The 16845-nt window shown below is 39.3% G+C and overlaps 1 protein-coding gene and 1 long non-coding RNA gene across 2 annotated transcripts in view; one reads left to right on the forward strand and one right to left on the reverse strand.

Moving 5' to 3' along the window:
* The first annotated feature begins 7712 nt into the window (after window positions 1-7712).
* Window positions 7713-15307, forward strand: LOC122835539. The gene is made up of 3 exons (XR_006371326.1): window positions 7713-7799; window positions 11472-11611; window positions 15190-15307. It is a non-coding gene; the product is annotated as an uncharacterized LOC122835539 (long non-coding RNA).
* Window positions 7795-16845, reverse strand: part of tmtc2b (transmembrane O-mannosyltransferase targeting cadherins 2b) — an 88478-nt gene continuing 79427 nt past the window's right edge. Inside the window, exon 12 of the mRNA XM_044124689.1 lies at window positions 7795-9597. Coding sequence (XP_043980624.1) covers window positions 9418-9597 — 180 coding nt within the window. The 3' untranslated portion in view covers window positions 7795-9417. The remainder of the gene's footprint in view (window positions 9598-16845) is intronic.

Genomic DNA, 16845 nt, shown 5'->3' on the forward strand with positions numbered 1-16845 from the left:
GGTTTAAATACCCAGAGGGGTAACAAGGAGGGGCAGCTGCAGCTGATCAGAGGGAAGCTGAGCAGCAATCAAGATAAAACCCAAAACTCAAACAGTAAATTACTGAGATCAACATCTGGATGTTTTCTAAGTGTAACTACTAGATATGAGCCGGTTGAATCTCTCCCTCATTTTTGTAGTTTCCTCTTTGCTTTGGTGCTTACAGTTCAGTACAAGTTATATTTTATTTTATGAAGCATATGGGAAAACGAAGGAAGTATTAAACCTGTAACGTGTGACGATTCTGTACCGTCTCCACGGCAACGTCAGAACGTTCCACGACAGTCAGCGGATGTTTTATTTTCTAAAATCAATTTTGGGACATTTCAAATTGATTCTGAATCATAATAGATGAGAATCACGATTCTACGTTTTGGTGTAAATTTTCTACGTCATATTTTCGGTCAGTCGGTCAATCAAGTTCATTTGTTTCTGTCATTTCAGCATCATGGCAGTTCAAAGTGTCTTACATTTTAAAAACACAAAAAGTCATAGAAGAAACAACAAGTGTGCAGCGCCGTCAATACATATCAAAATGTTTATTAAAGTTTCATTTTGAAAGTTTCAAAAGCAGCTTGAAGCAGGAGCATTTTAGTCTAGATTTAAAGGAGCTGCTTCAGCGTTTCGGCTGTTTTACAATTTTCCAAAAGTTTGTTCCAGATTTGTGGTGCATAGAAGCTGAATGCTGCTTTGTTAATTTCCTTTTCCGTAATAATCTGCTGTAATCCAGACTGGTCAGGAAGGCTGTGACCTTCCTGTTTGTTGGATCACCAAAGGTAATCTCCTCTACGGCAAGCTGAGTGGTTCATGTTTATCGTTGTGTTTCAAGTCTCCTGGAGACTCAAGGTTAAAACCTTAAAGCAACTGAGAAACTCAGCTGGTTCTCACAAGAATTAGCTTCAAATATTTTCCATTTATTTCCCTCTCAGCATGCAGTCGGTCCGTTTGTCTGACTGGGAATCCGGCTGTCGTGGGAAGAGTTTGTTCCTTTGACTTTGCTCCATGTTTTCCACATCTCGCCTCTGGAACGAATCAATTCTGCATTCCTGATACGGACAGGAGGCACCTGCTCCACGATGCACTGTCATGTCTCCTCCACACAAACACTGCAGCGTTCCAGTGAGCAAGTTCACTGCTTCACAGGAAAAGAATCGGCGAGAGGGAAGACAACGTGGACAGAAGACATGGACAGCGTTGTTTCCTGAAATGTGTTGCGTGTCCAGAAGGCCCTCCAGGCTCTGGCTGTGAACAGAGGTCTGTAAATCCTCCGAGGCGGCCATTTTTAGGAGACGGAGATCTGGCTTGTTTCGTTTACTGCTGCTTTTTGCTGACGTGGGCCACCTGTGTAAGCACAGGACGGATCAAACAGCAGCTTGTTTATTACAGGAGCTGCCGGTTAAACGAGGCAGTAAAGTCAAGGAGGAGAATAAAAGTCCTGCAGCAGGTCGCCGGCAATTAGTCAAACATTTAATGGATTGCAGTGGTTTCTCTAAAGTTTGGCATTAGAACTTTAAATCGGATCACAGGATGTTTGGAATCACATTTCAAACGTGTCTCTGTGTCGGTTTATCTGTTGATGTCCTGGAGGAAAAAAAACCTTAATGTGTTCATTTCCTGCCGTTTGTCAGAATATTCCCAACATATATTATATGCTAATTTCATTGATAACGTCCCAAAGTCATTTGGTCCTGGTGTTATGAGTTTACATTCTTATTTTATTAAAGCAAATTTCTCATAGTGACTCATTTCTCAAGCGTCACTGTGAGAAATGAGTTTTGATAAATTATGCTTACTGCACTGCTGAGATTTAATCTGGGAGTTATTGAATATTATTAATTTCTTGTAATGCATCAAACTTTTTCTTGGCAGCAAAACATAAAAAAAGATTTTATATGAAAGAGCCATGAAGTGGTGAACAGTTCTCTGGCACAAGAAACATAATAATAAAACTCATTTATTTTCATTCGTTTCAACTTTCACAGCAGCTGAGAGTCTTCTGGGTTGTATCTCCACCTGCAGCTAACAAGTCTCTGTACATCCTCAGTTGGATTTACTGTAGGTATGGACTTTGACTAGGCCATGTGTTGGAACGTGAATATGCTTTTATCTAAACTGTTCCATTGTAGTTCCAGCTGTATGCTTTGGATAGTTCACCTAGTGGAAGATTAACTTTTACCTTCAGGATGCAATTCAATAAAAAACCAAAAAAAACAAAAACTTTTTAAATCCAAGGCATGGAAAGGATTTTAGATGGATCCAGAAAACATCTTTCTTGTTTTGACTGTGCATCCACGTGGATTTGGCGTTTTTGGGAGACCAGAAACGATTCTTTTTGAAACTGGGTTCCAAAGAGGCTAAATTTCATGTTTCCGGTTCTCATGCTCGCCGTGTCGTTTTTTTAAACAAAGACATTGTGGCTCCATCCATCTCTCTCTATCTCACAGGCTCCTCACTGTCACAAATATCAAATATGGCGCCATTCTGTGCTTCTTGTGTCGACCTCTGGCAGAGTTACAGCGCCACCCAGTGGCCCGGAGTACCAACCAGATCATTTTCTGTGGCCCTGTACATTTTGGCTTAATCATTTACAAACGTTTATTGTGGACAGGGCCAACATATTGTCATAACTCATATCATCCAGGTATCGTAAAGAGTCGTGGTAACAGTCAGTCATGCCATGAATGTGAAGAGGCCTCTGACTGAAGACTGTTACTGTATGACAGCCTCATGGTGACATGGTGACATGCTAGCAGGTTGATATTCAGCAGCAGATATTCAGTATTTCACAGTAAAATGTCCTGATGACATCATCAGCTGTTAGCAGCTCTGCTAATCCTCCTCCTTTGCTTTGACTTCACAAAAGACAAAATTTGTACACAGATTAGATTTTGTTGTGTCAAACTCAAACAGTTTTTGTTCAAAATGTTTCCATTTTTAATCTTGTTTTTATGAATTTTTTTCTCTCTCAGTATTTTGGCAAAAGACTCACACTGAGCATAATGGCAAAAATAAATTTCCTTTCTTGGACATGAAAATGCTTCAATAACCTGAGGTGAGTCTGTGTCTCATGCCGAAGCTTCATCTTAATGCCTTTTCTATCAAACAATAACAGCCTGTTCTGAGTCCAGAGGGAAGGACTTCTCAGTATCACGCACAGCCGGCCCGAGCTGAGCCCAGCGCTCAGCACCAGCAGATCAAAGTAAAGACACTTTATCAACTCATACTGCAAAATATTAGCCTGGCTGATTGTCCAGATTACTGTATAATAAAATCAAATCCTTTTGCCCAGTTTGAAGTGTTTGGAGACAAAAGGTCAAAAAGCTAAAAGTTATAAAACTGGAAGACAGACGGTTTATTTCCTAGGGTGTCTGACTCAGATAACAGAAGTTTTATCTAAAGCCATGAAGGATAATAAATGAAGACAGTATATTAAAGAAAATACAAAACCTCCAAGAAATGTACTTTCCTTTATCTGTTACCCTTTAAGGCAGATTTTCCAGCAGGAGAGTGCAACAAAATGTGAAACAGGCACATAAATCTTACATTTAGTAACATGTTGATGCTGTTAAAATGAATATATTTCTATTCTGATGTTCAGTAGAATCCAGATAGAATTGAAGGCAAACCAGGACATGAAATCTCAGGAACATAATTTCTTCAATAAAGTTTTCTGACATTAATATCTAAATAAATAAATGTGAACATCTTGTGTCTGCTTCGTTGGTTTTCCTAAAGAAGAATGTTCTGTCAGGATGGATCTATTAGGCTCTTGGAGGTCAAGTTTCAGTTATATATGAAACAGCATTCAACACATGTTGGTTTACTTTACTGCATGAATAAAAATAACCTGAAACATGGAACTGGCCATGATGCTAATGAAAAGGCCATGTGTTTAAATGGATTTTATAATAAAACCAGACAACACAACAAAGAGAAATTTTAATCTGCTGATCAACAACAGATCAAGAAGGAGGGTTATGTTTGTCCGAATCCCTTCCCATGTGTCCCGTAGTTACAACTTCATATGTAAAATCTGCAGTTCTGTTTGTTCATTGGCTCCTTTTCTTCTGTTTTTAAAAAAGCTTTTTGGATTCTGAATGCCAGTTAGGTTTTATAGTACTGAACATGTTTAAGCCTAATTTATCTCCATAATAAAAAATAATAATAAAAAATACTGGTTTTTGTGGTTTTGGACATTTGTTTTGGCCCATGAACTTGAGTACTTTATCCTTGATGATTTTGGCCCTGTGACAAAACGTTTGGACACCAGCTCTTTAAAAAGTAAAGAATTGTACTTTTTAATCACATAATAATTAATAGATTTGCACCTGGCTCTGCAAGAAAAATAAATAAATCTTTCAATTGCTTTCTACAACATGAAAGATGAAACGTGCTCTTGTTTCTCCACAGACTCAGTTTCTCACCTGTGTTGTGATAAGAAGAAGAGTCAAAGCGAAAGAGACGGCGTGAGCGGCGTCCGGTCCAATAAGGAAAGCCGGGCCCCCTGGAGAGCTCGGATCAGGGGAGCAGACATGTGAGAAGCATCACACGGCAGACTGTTTTGTTTTCAGGGACGGCCCGGTGCTGACCAGCGGGGTCTGAGCCGCCATGTGTTCACACTGCGCTGCTCCTTTTCCATATGGGATTATTTACATGTCGGCTTTGTTGTTGAAAGATCAAAGCGCGGCAGAGATGCATCTGAGATGATTTTATGACACATTTTAGCAAATTTGCGAGGAGAGGACTTTATAATGGCCCGTAAACGCTGCTCCACAGCAGAGCACCACATTAACTCTAATATCCCACGGGAATAAAACACTACATCACTGAAGCTGTGGACTAAAAACCTGGCAGATAGTTTTTGTTTTGATAAGCGACCTTATCAAGGTATCCCCAACACGCACATACAGCAAACTGGACTTATTAGTACATAAAACATGTCTTGTTAATGTGCACTCAACACAAATAATACGCCGCTTCCCTATTTTGCATGTTTGAATACAACAGTGATATGGCCTAAAAATGTTGAACAAACTATTATTTCGCATGAAAAGCATAACTTTTAACATAATGAGCAGATTTTTGCTCATTGAATTTATACATTTCTAACTGAAATACATGATTTAAGCCTCTGTAGCCACAAACAGATTAGCAGTTAGCTGCTGAGCTAGCAAGGAAACTAGCATGTTAACTCCGAAATGCTAACACAGTTGAACTATTTCACTCTCAAAAACACATGATAAAAACTTTATGGTAATCATACATATGTGCTTGGTGAACAATACCAACCTGTAATAAAACAAAAGTAAGACGGAGACACTTCAATGCTTCTGTCCTTCATCATGCTAATCCCACGTTGAAAACCTCTGCTAGTCTGTTAGCGCTCATCCAAACCAGTGAGCAGAGCTATCAAATGTATTATAAAAAAACAGAGGATGAAAAGACTTCTTGCACATTGTTCAGTTTTTATTTTACAAAAAAAGGAGAACAGGGCTACAAATCCTGATAATTTATACAAATACAACACATTTCAAAAATAAATTTTAATTTAGTAAATTCTCTGTGAACAAGTTTCTGCAATAGCCCACTGCTTGAGATCCCTGAGCAGAGACACAGAGTGAAACACTTTTTCTTTCCACACCTTCTTACAGACATTACAAATGTTGTTTCCTCATCAACACTTTAAATATTTACACCAGGAATGAGTAACGAGAAATCAACATGAACTCTTAATGTTTCCTCACCACCCTCGCAGTAAAGAAACAGCACCGTGCAGACGACAATATGACTGCTTCATGTAACGCCACATATCAAAGTCTCAGCCTCCTGAAGCAGGTGTTGTGTAAATAGCTACATTAGCCGTGTTTGTGAATTTTCTTCGGTAACAACCAGAAACACGCAGAAGCTCCATCAAATGATCTTCCTTCATTTTACATGTGAAAAAAAAACCAACACAGTTCCAGCTGGTTCTGTTAACAGTTGGATCAGAATCGTCCCAGTTGGACCCTTCATTAGAATCAACGCTGCATACAGTGCTATAAAAAAGTTCTCTTACAGGTTCTTTCTTGTTTGCCGTTTCAGAATATCAAACAAATTTTAAAATCAGCACAGATACATGCAAAAAACAGAGTGTATAAATGATTATTCCAATTAATTAAGGCATTTAAAGGATATGTGGAAATGAGTCTGGGGAGAAATTTTGAATCACTCTGAAAAATTGTCATTTCAGCCATATTGGAAGGTTTTTGAGTATGAACTGAAAGTTTATCATATCACAGTATGTTAAATGGGAGATATGCAAAGGCTATGTTTTTAGCCCATAAATACATTTTGTTGTTTAGTCTCTCAATAGATATTGTTATATTCTGTTTATAAAGTATTTTCTGCTGAACTACTAAACAAGGTCATGGATGTCATGGATGTGTATGTCACTGAATCCATACGCATTCAGTGACATTCTTGGAGCCAACATTGGCTAACTCTAACTGTGTCGTGTTCATTCATAATGTGGCAACATTTCCTGACTCCAACATGAAAGGCTGGATGGATAAGTCATGTGTTGTTGACATCTTTTAATCAATTTGACAGTAAAAGGTTTGTGCGTAACAAGCTAATCAAATCTCTGCTATCTGCAAATTACAAAATGGCAGAGCAGAGAAACTTTATTTATATTTATCCAGTTATCTTTGTCTGAAAGAAAGGTTGTCTGTTTAATTCTGAAACATTTAAGTGACAATAAATCTAAAAAAAGTACCGAAATCTTTGAAGGAAATACTTTTTCAGAGCACTGTACGAGCCTTAATAGTAGCTTTAAAGTGCAGTAAAATAAAAACAACACAAGCATGTTTGTTCTCAGTTTGATAAAGATTTCTTAATTCACTTTGTAACATATTTCAATCTTGTTTCAGTTGTTTTTGTGCTTTATAAACTTTAAGTGATTCAGCTGCTTTGTGGAGACAAATAAGAACAATATTCAGCTTCCAGTCCGTCTATTTTAAACAGACAGGCTGGAAGCTGCTGTCACCAGTAAACTCTAATCATCTTCATAAAGAGTGACTCTTTGGGGGAAACCCAGACCTGCTAGATCAAAAAGAAATGTGCTATATTAGTCTTGCAATAAACATGAGAATAGATCAGGATATTTAAAAGCTGACAGCACAAAACGGCGCCCCATACCCCACCGATGGTCCAGCTGGATGAGGCGACTCAACAGGAAGCATCTGAGGTTTTGATCCCAATCAGTTAACAAAACCTCTATCTGGAATCCGATCTGGTACCTGGGTTTGGCTCTGGGCAGTGATGGGCACCGCTAACTAAAAATGTTAGCTGCACTGATCATAAATATTAGTTCTAGTAACATGCTACACCGACATAGCACTGAGCAGAAGCTAATGCTTAAGCGCTAAATTCAACCATGTTGGTACTCAACATGTCAATGACACAACATGTGTCACAGCATAGTACATCGCCCTCGACAGGGTGAAGTTTGTCATTACACATAACAGTACGGTTTGCTCTTCACGAAGGAATTTTTATTTTTCACTCATGGTTTCAGTTTTATAGTTGAGCTTTGCTAACTCTGTTGCTAATTTTGCCTAAAGATCGGGCTTCAGTCAGAAAACACTGGACATTTTAAACCGTTTACTGTAGAACTACAGCAATGCATTCTGGGTAAAGAATGAACGTCATTTGCTGCACTGCATAGTGATTGAAGAATGTCAGTGGATATAAAAACACTGGATATATGCACCTTATTCAAGGTATTTACGTAAATAATCGTCAGTGAATTCTGTTCACCTTTGTAAATGTATATTAATTACTGCTCTGAAGTCATTGTATTTTATTTTTCGAAAAACAATTGTGAGGACAGGAAGTGGAAAGGTCTTCACACACTTCAAAATAAGACCAAGAAGTGAAATGTTTGACTACTTGAAGACTTCTTGACAGTCGATAACAAAAACTTCCACTCAGATGATGAACTTTACTTAACTAAAAGTTTCCAAAACAGGCAATTAAATTAGCGCTTCAGAATGTATCTGAAAATATTAATTTAAGGGAAGCTGAATATGCTAAGAGTTTTCAAAGTTAGCAAAAATGCTAAAACGCTCCAGAGTACCCACCACTGGTTCTAGATATCACTAATCACAGGTAACAGAGCAATAAATCTGAATAGGACTGGGGCCAACAAATAATAACAAATACTGTACAAACTTTAATGAAGGTGCTATTTCTTTTACTAAAAACTGACAAAAACAACCAAATATATGAAAACTAGACAAAATATATACAGACGAGACCTAAGAACAGCTGTAAGTTTACCAAAAAACCCTTTACTGTAAGGTAACAAGCCAAACTCACTCAGTTATGGAGCTACAGTTTGCTGTGTTGTTCTGTGTACTAAAACATGGCAGCTATATATTAATATTTATTCAAACACAATGACATAACTTTACCTAAGCATAAAGGCATTTAAACATTTCCCTTCAACGAGCTGTGACTGTGTTGATCCATGTAAGGATAAAAGATACATGTTAGCTAGTTAGCTAAGGCTAGCTTAGCGTTAGCGTAGCATTTCCTTTTGGCTGGTCGAACTCTTTTGATCCAGGTCCTGTTGAGTTTCCTGGAACCTGGGAAGGCTTTCCATCTGCAACCTGCAGCTTCCAGCTTTTAATGGTGATGGTAGTTTAATATTTAGAAGTGAAGAATAAAAATACCACTGGTAATGAAGACGATTTCAAAGCTTGCTAGAACAGATTAGTTAGATTAACTGCAGCCCTTAGAGACTCTTTTTGTGCTGAAATAATTACTCTGCATTCCCTTTTTCTGTTTTTTACTGAATATCAGGACAGTTGCTGCTTTAGGAATCAATATGTGGTGCAATTTCAGATTAAAGTGACCAAATGAGAAGGTTTAAAAGCAGAGACTATAAATTAAATTCTAAGAAGTTAAATTGTGTCCATGTCTTCATATGTACCTTCTTTCCTTCATTTTCAAGAAAAAACACAAAGTGAAACCAAAATTTTCTCTCCTCTGTGTTCTCCATACCTCATTCTGCGGCAGCAATGAACCTGTGGCTTCACTTTAACTTGAAATATTCTTGAATAAAAAATGAAAGCAGTAAATCTGCAGAAAGGAATCCAGATATTGCGCAGGGTCTTCCTGACTGTAAGCAATCCTGAGCAAAGCTGCAGGCCTGAGGTGTTTGCAGAGCTCAGAGGTGATTAGTGGGGGGGAGGCAGAGCGACACAACGTGTCTATCCAAACGTCCTCCCTCGGTCTCTTCCTTCTCTCCGGGATGAGAAAACAGAACGAGGGCACGTAGGCCGCCCGTCTCCCCGGGTCTGGAGCGCAGATGGCGTGTGGGCAGGACGGGAGATCTCAGGGACTCGTGGTCCTCAGGCCCTGCTTCTCCATGATGTTCCAAAGCTTACGCAGATTCGACTGGGTGATGGTGTCGTCTGGTTTCAGCTGAAGAGCCCGGAGGTAATTGGCTTCGGCTTCTTGCAGTTTCCCGTTGAGGTGGAGTATCGCTCCGAGGTTCATCAGAGCTGCAGGGTACTGAAGCAAAAACAAATGACCATTTTAGGATCCGATCAGCTATCACTGAGATATTTAGCTGGTGTACAGCAGCTACTAATTACTTGAGGTTTTCTACTATGCTTCCTTGTTAGTCTATGGACAATACAAAACATGTTCATAACATTTTCTGCACAAAACCATTCTTAGACGATGAGATTTCAGTCTGCCTAAAACAACAGAGTGAGTTGTTTTAGGGCCTCTGTCACTTTAAATCTCAATAAGCCGCTGCTGGCCACGCCCCCCAACTCATCGTTTACATTTGCACGTGAAAATGGCTGCAAACAGATACGCAATTATATAAACATACATCTTTGAAAAGCAGAAGTGGAGCCTCCTGCACAACCAACAACAAAGCAGCAAGTGGTTTCTGAATGACAAGTCAACAACAAAACATTGACCTTTTCCAGCAGCCATTGTACAGCGGTAAAACCAGCTGATCAAACGTGCTGGAGCTCAGCGTGGGTTGCTAGGTTACGGTAGAGCGCTTATTGAATGTGACTTAAATCAGGAGTTTTTTGAAACCATCCTTTTTCCAGGCACTAAAAAACATAAACTTACTGCTTACTGCTTTTTGTTGTTTTAGAAGCATTTGAGACCTAAATTGTACAGCAATGGACACAAATTTTCCATAAATGTTCACCTCTAATAGTCAAGAAGTAAAACTTCATCCCAAACTTTATTCAACTGAAAGATTAACAAACCACTGAGTAAATTAGCAGATTAGAATTTATCCTGAAACATTAATTTAGGGGAATCTAAGTGAGCTTCAAAAAAACAAAAGCGCTAAACAACAAATTAGCGGATTAGCGGATGTGTGTCCAACACTGGAAACAAAAGTCAAAAACTAAGCCCGACAAATTCTGTGTGGTCCCTTTAAGAGATGAGGAGAAAAATCGTGAAAAATCTGAGGGTTTGGAAGATTTACTAGTTACTAACTCAGTATGTTGGATGTTGACTGAGTTCTGCCAAAAAAGACTGGATTCTGAAAACGAACTGATCCGATCAGCTAAAAGCACATAATGGAGCTTCCTGAGAAAGAGCTGACATACTGTCTAAAGCTGATGTGTTTAGACTGGAGACCTAATGAGATTAGAAATTCACATTTCACCACATCAGTGCTGATGAATAATGCAGCCTGTCTGTTCATACTGAATATTTTAGCAGGGAATGATTTGTGGGTCATCGTCTTTTCTCTGAGTGACGACATGCAGGGAGTAAAACTCCAAAAAACACAAACGCTGAATTTCCTCACAGTCATCTTAGCTTCTGTTACAAACATCTGATCCTGCAGATGATTTAAAGTGTTACATGATATGCTCTTTAGCCGTAGTGGAGCACTGAGTCGTCACAGCAGAGCCTCAGCGATACGAGCGCCCCGTTGTCAGATCGGCCAAACAGAGCGGCGTTTGGGAAGAACGTCTCCCCGCCTGTCCCTGCGTCTGGTCTGCGGCCATCGATGTCAGAGGGAGCAGCCGGCGCTTTGAAGTGGCTCGAGATGTTTATTTCTGCTGGTGCCAATGGGCAAAGTCATAATCAGTGTGACGGATGAGTCATGGAGATATAAGTACAGGAAAAGTGCCTCGGGTGCAATCATGTCAAGACCAAGAAGTATGTAGGCCAAGGGAGGGGCAACATCTGATCACCATTTTGGTTAGAGATGTGGAAAAAATGCCTCATCCAGCAGAGAAGCTCCAGGTCTGCTGCTGAGTTTATCAGCATTTCAGAAAAATCATTTTGTTCTTTGAAATCTGTGTTTTCTATGTAATTATTGACCACATGCCTTGAGGTGTGTCTTTAATCAGCTGAGGTCAATTTAATCTGAATAAATGCAGCTGTTCTGGTTCTGGTGTCAGAGAACAAGCATCAGAGGAGACATGCAGATCTACCGGGACACAGACGTCCACCTGGACTAACAGGAAGGACAGCGATAACCAGAGAAGCAGCACAGAGATCCCTGGTAACTCTGGAGGAGCTGCGGAGAGCTACAGCTCAGGTAGCAGAAAACTAAAACCTTTAACTCTAAACAAACAGCAGCAGCTGTAGCTGCAGCTGAGTGTGGGTCACAAAGGACTCAGGGGGGTAAATATAAATATGTGACACACTTTTCAGATTTTTCTTGGTAAAAAGATCCTAAAACCAAACATCGTTTCACAAAGATGAAAGCTTTGTTTAGATCATCAGAAAAAAAGATGAAACATACGCTACACAGATTGTAACCCAAACCCTAAAGGAATATGAGAAAAGGGTCAGAATGAAGTAAACCGACTTTTTAAAGCTTCACATGTTATAATATTCTTCCCTCATCAAAAGACGACCTGCAGCGTTGTTTTGATTCGGTCATGCATGTCAGAGGAACCTTTAAATCTCTCACAAGGTTTTACAAATTTGACTGTTTCCATCAATCTTTCCTTACTTCAAAATAAAAAACGTTGATGGAAACGGCTTTAGTTACATTGTGCTATAAAACGTGCCAGGAAAATACACAATACCCCTCATCTAAGGGGTGTGATTACTTTTGGAAAGCTCTGTGTCTGTATGTATGAGTAGAATAATTTGCAAAATAATAAAAAAATATGTCAATTTTGGGTTACAAGACATTTCTACCTCCCAGAAATGAAAAAACTGAGATGTGGGGGACTTAATAATTGGAAAATTAAAAGGAATAATATATTCTCCTTTCCTAGTTCAAAATCAAACTAACAAGATAAACTTTGTTACTGGTCACCCTGTGGCCTGATCTGAGTGATCTCTGACTGAATCTCCGCTGGCTTTCCTTCATGCAGCGGCTGCAGCAGCAACAGCAGCAGCGGCTGCAGCGGCTGCAGCAGCAACAGCAGCAGCGGCTGCAGCAGCAACAGCAGCAGCGGCTGCAGCAGCAACAGCAGCAGCGGCTGCAGCAGCAGCACCAACAGCTCTGTGACGTAATGGCCGCAGTAATTCTGAGACTGTTTGTACAATAAATTACCTTCAGCTTGACCTCACCGCTTTAGGGCCACACCACAAAATAATGCTTGGAGATGGATTGTTTATACACATGGACATGATTTGAAGTAAAAGTAGTAATGAACAGACCTCACACAAACTCTGCATCCAACATCTCCAGGTGACAATTAGGTGTTTATTGCATAACTATAACTTTAATTTTTTACTAAAGATTGAAAGTGCAGTCACATTTTATTCTGAGTTGGTGAGCTAAGTGGTTTTAAATGGCGTATTAATCATAACTGTAGGGTGTAAGAGGAGAGTGAAAAGCCCTGACTGGACAACCAAATGGTAAAATAATAAACTGCCTGGCCTTTCAACTCCGTCGGCGCAAGTTAAAGCCTCGCTTCAGACAGGGAACAAAGGGCCACTGAACAAATACAAATGCTTATTTTTTTAGATTGAAATCAACTTAATGTTTGCAGATTCAACTAAATTCAAAATGTTTTCATTTTCTTGTTTAAAACCTCAAATGCAACTGAAGTGAGCAACCAGAGGTACAAAGCAGAAAACTTCCGAATCTTCAGCCAAACTTTATTAGCTGAAGATTCACATTGGCTCGTCTACATTTGTGAATTAAATAAAGTTAGAAGTTTAAAGAGAAGCATAACAAGTATAATCTACTGCTATGTGAAACTTTAAAATGATAATCAAAATAAACTGTATTTGAGCAAAAAGATTTATTTTAAAATATCTGCAAAACCAAGTCATCTTAATTTGAATTCTATAAATCTCCCTTCATGTCTACACTAATCTTCTGCTTTTCTCACTTCATATATCTGATTTTTTTATTTATGCCCTTTTTTCCTGTCTCCTCCAGATTCTGCAGAAAGTTGCTGTTTTCAGAAGCCTTTATTTCTCTTCATCCCCTCATTTCCTCCTGCGCTGCAGCCTCTTTGGGCACAGAGCAGAAGAGCATGGCCACATGGCAGACTGACTGAGGAAAGACTTGACCTTCATGACTTTAGAAAGAATTTGAAGGCAAAAGAGGGAAAAAGGCTGCAGGTTGCAGAGAACAGATGGTTCTGACCGAGAAACAAACTGGATTTATCTCCTGCTGAAGGACGTGGTTGGGAATGGTTCTCAGTCTGACAGCGCATATGCAACATGATTAATGCAAAACAGCTGAGCTGATTAAGAGCCCAGTAAATTATACTGTGTATCTTCCTTTTGCTGCGGTGGAGTAGGAAGATGTGAAGCCGTAATAAAAAGTTTGGTAACACCTTCCCACGTCTGCCACGACTACAAAGAGACTCACAACAAACTTTATCTGAGACACATTCAACAGGACGTTTAGTTTTTATTAATTTAAATAAAACACACGGACATTGCCGTGTCATTCCCACTGCAATGCATCCTGGGTAGATGGTGCTAGGTGCTATGAAGCTAACTGTGTCAAGCCAGAACAGTATTTATTGCTCAATTTGTAACCTTCAGCGCTTCCAGTTTGAACTGGAATGCTTTGAAATAGAGAGAGGAAATGAAGATGAGGACCAAACAGAGGAAGAGGAGAGAATCTTGTTGGTTTTTCTGCTGCTGCTGTTTGAAAACGACGACCTGAAAGGAGAGCGAATGCTGCATAACGCTGATTACAGTTAGCATCGAGATCGAAACATTTTCTCAAATATATTAGAATAGTTTGGTACAAAGACTCTCACTTTAATCATCCATTAATTATCTTTTCATTTATTTTGGGGTTTGTTACTGCTAATGGTGTTAGCCCTACCTGATGGTAGCTAAAGGTGTTAGCACTGGCTGATGTTAGCTCAGGTTAATGGTGTTAGCTCTAGCTGATGGTGTTAGCTCTAGCAGGTGATGCTAGCTCTAGCAGGTGATGTTAGCGCTAGCTGGTGATGTTAGCTCTAGCTGGTGATGTTAGCTCTAGCTGATGATGTTAGCTCTAGCTAATAATGTTAGCTCTAGCTGATGATGCTAGCTCTAGCTAATAATGTTAGCTCTAGCTGATGATGCTAGCTCTAGCTAATGATGTTAGCTCTAGCTGGTGATGTTAGCTCTAGCTGATGATGTTAGCTCTAGCTAATGGTGTTAGCCCTACCTGATGGTGTTAGCTCTAGCTAAAGGTGTTAGCGCTGGCAGATGTTAGCTCAGGTTAATGGTGTTAGCTCTAGCTGATGGTGTTAGCTCTAACTGGTGATGTTAGCTCTAGCTGATTATGTTATCTCTAGCTGGTGATGTTAGCTCTAGCTAATGATGTTAGCTCTAGCTAATGATGTTAGCTCTAGCTGATGGTGTTAGCTCTAGCTAATGATGTTAGCTCTAGCTGATGGTGTTAGCTCACAGGTGTCTCACTCCAGTCCTCCAGTCGCTGTCCTGCAGGTTTTAGATGTGCCACAGGTAGAAAACACTGGAATGATATTGTTTAATAACCTCCTCTTTGTGTAGATCAGTTCTCCAGAGCCTTAATGACCTAATTATTCTGTTCAGGTGGTGCAGCAGAGGCTCATCTAAAACCTAATCAGAAGCCAATCACATTAGCTTGTTTCAACAGATATCTTGTGTAAAATTAGTCATTCAAACTTTGAGGCAGCTTGCTGAAATTTTGTCAACAAAATTTTGTTTTGTTTCTAGGAGAGTCCAGTAAAAACTACACACATCATGGACCCAGCCTGCTTTCCCCGGAGAAGAAATATCAGAGCCAAAGACTCTACACCATCATGGATACTTACTGTATAAGTGTTGGCTGACAACAAACTGAATTAATAATCAATAACATGATTAAAATCACAGATCATGTTGTTTTACTGTTTAACAATCTGTTTCCACTTGTTGAGCTGAGGCTGAGCCAGCAGTAGGCGGAGCCACAACCGCATCTTGTTTTGATATGGTGAACTGAAACGTTCCTGACTCATGCAGAACCGCGTCTGTTTTTAAGGTCCTGTTCTGCTCGGAGCCACTGCATCAGGGGAATTCTCTGCATTCTCTATAAACTACGGTCTGTCAAACTGAAAATCTCCTCGATTTTCCAGTTTCAAACTAATAAATACAGGGGTGAATTCTTCTAAATCTTTATTTTTAGAAATGATCCTCCTATTTCGGATTCTTAATCATTATTGCTGATATTTTACTGAACTAACACACGGGTCTTCCACCTGCAGCTTTCGAGCCACATGAGGATGTTTGGACCTTCCACAGTGGTTCTGATTGACTTTACCTAAAAATTACTAACAGCATCAGATAAATGCAAGTTTTAGCAGTTTTTCTAGTTTGTTTTATTCATAATAATTGCATCTTCTAACACAGGGGTGGGCAATTAATTTCTTCAGGGGGCCGCATGAAAAATCTGAAATATGTTGGAGGGCCGATCCAGCAATGACTCAAATTTAATCTTGACTCATTATTCATTTTCTCATACCTCTTGTTGTAATAAAATATTTAAATCATATTCTTTTGTTAAGAAGAATATTCAGTAAATATTAATAAAAATTAACAATTTGTGGTTTGGCTGAAGTGAGACAAATTAATAGTTAAAAAAAATATCGTCATCACATCTGAATTTATTTTTAACTTTTTAATCTCTCCACAATTGAAATGGTGTGTGTTATATTAATCAACTGATCAACAGCATATATGAGCAATAAATGGTTTTAAGTGTTGGAAAAAGCCTGACGAACCTGCAGTGCTGCAACTTGAAGGACTAACACAAAAGTACCTCCAATCAGATGCAAATGAATGGGAAAACAAGTACCACAAAGTACTTTAAATACAGCAGAAACTTAAAGAGGTACACACACATGGCGACACCACGACACGTTGGACGAAATCATGAAATGAACACATTTTGTGTACATTTCATACACAAAAAGACCCTTGTCTGCAGTTTGACATTTAGTTCATTCATCTGAGCAGTAACATCAACAGTAAAACCAAGATCTGCCAGCCAGTCTGTCTCTGCAAGCTTAGGGATGCCGTGCCCCTTCCTCACAGAGAACTCCTGAATCTCCTCTCTCAGGTCCCAGAAGCTTTTCAGCACTTTTCCCAGACTGAGCCACCTGACTGCTGTATGGTAGCTTAGGTCCTGGTGATCAGTCTCAGTTTCCTCTAAAAGTGAAACTAACTGTCTATGAGTCAGTGCCCTTGCTCTGATGAAATTAACTGTTTTAGTTACGACATCAACCACATGATTCATTTTTAACACAACAATTCTTGATGCATAATACAATGAAACAAAATTAATTTCTGCTCAGGGTTCTTTTCTGCCAGTTTGTCCTGGATTCTCTTAAATAA

The sequence above is a fragment of the Gambusia affinis genome, linkage group LG08 (assembly GCF_019740435.1).
Source record: "Gambusia affinis linkage group LG08, SWU_Gaff_1.0, whole genome shotgun sequence".
Lineage (NCBI taxonomy): Eukaryota > Metazoa > Chordata > Actinopteri > Cyprinodontiformes > Poeciliidae > Gambusia > Gambusia affinis.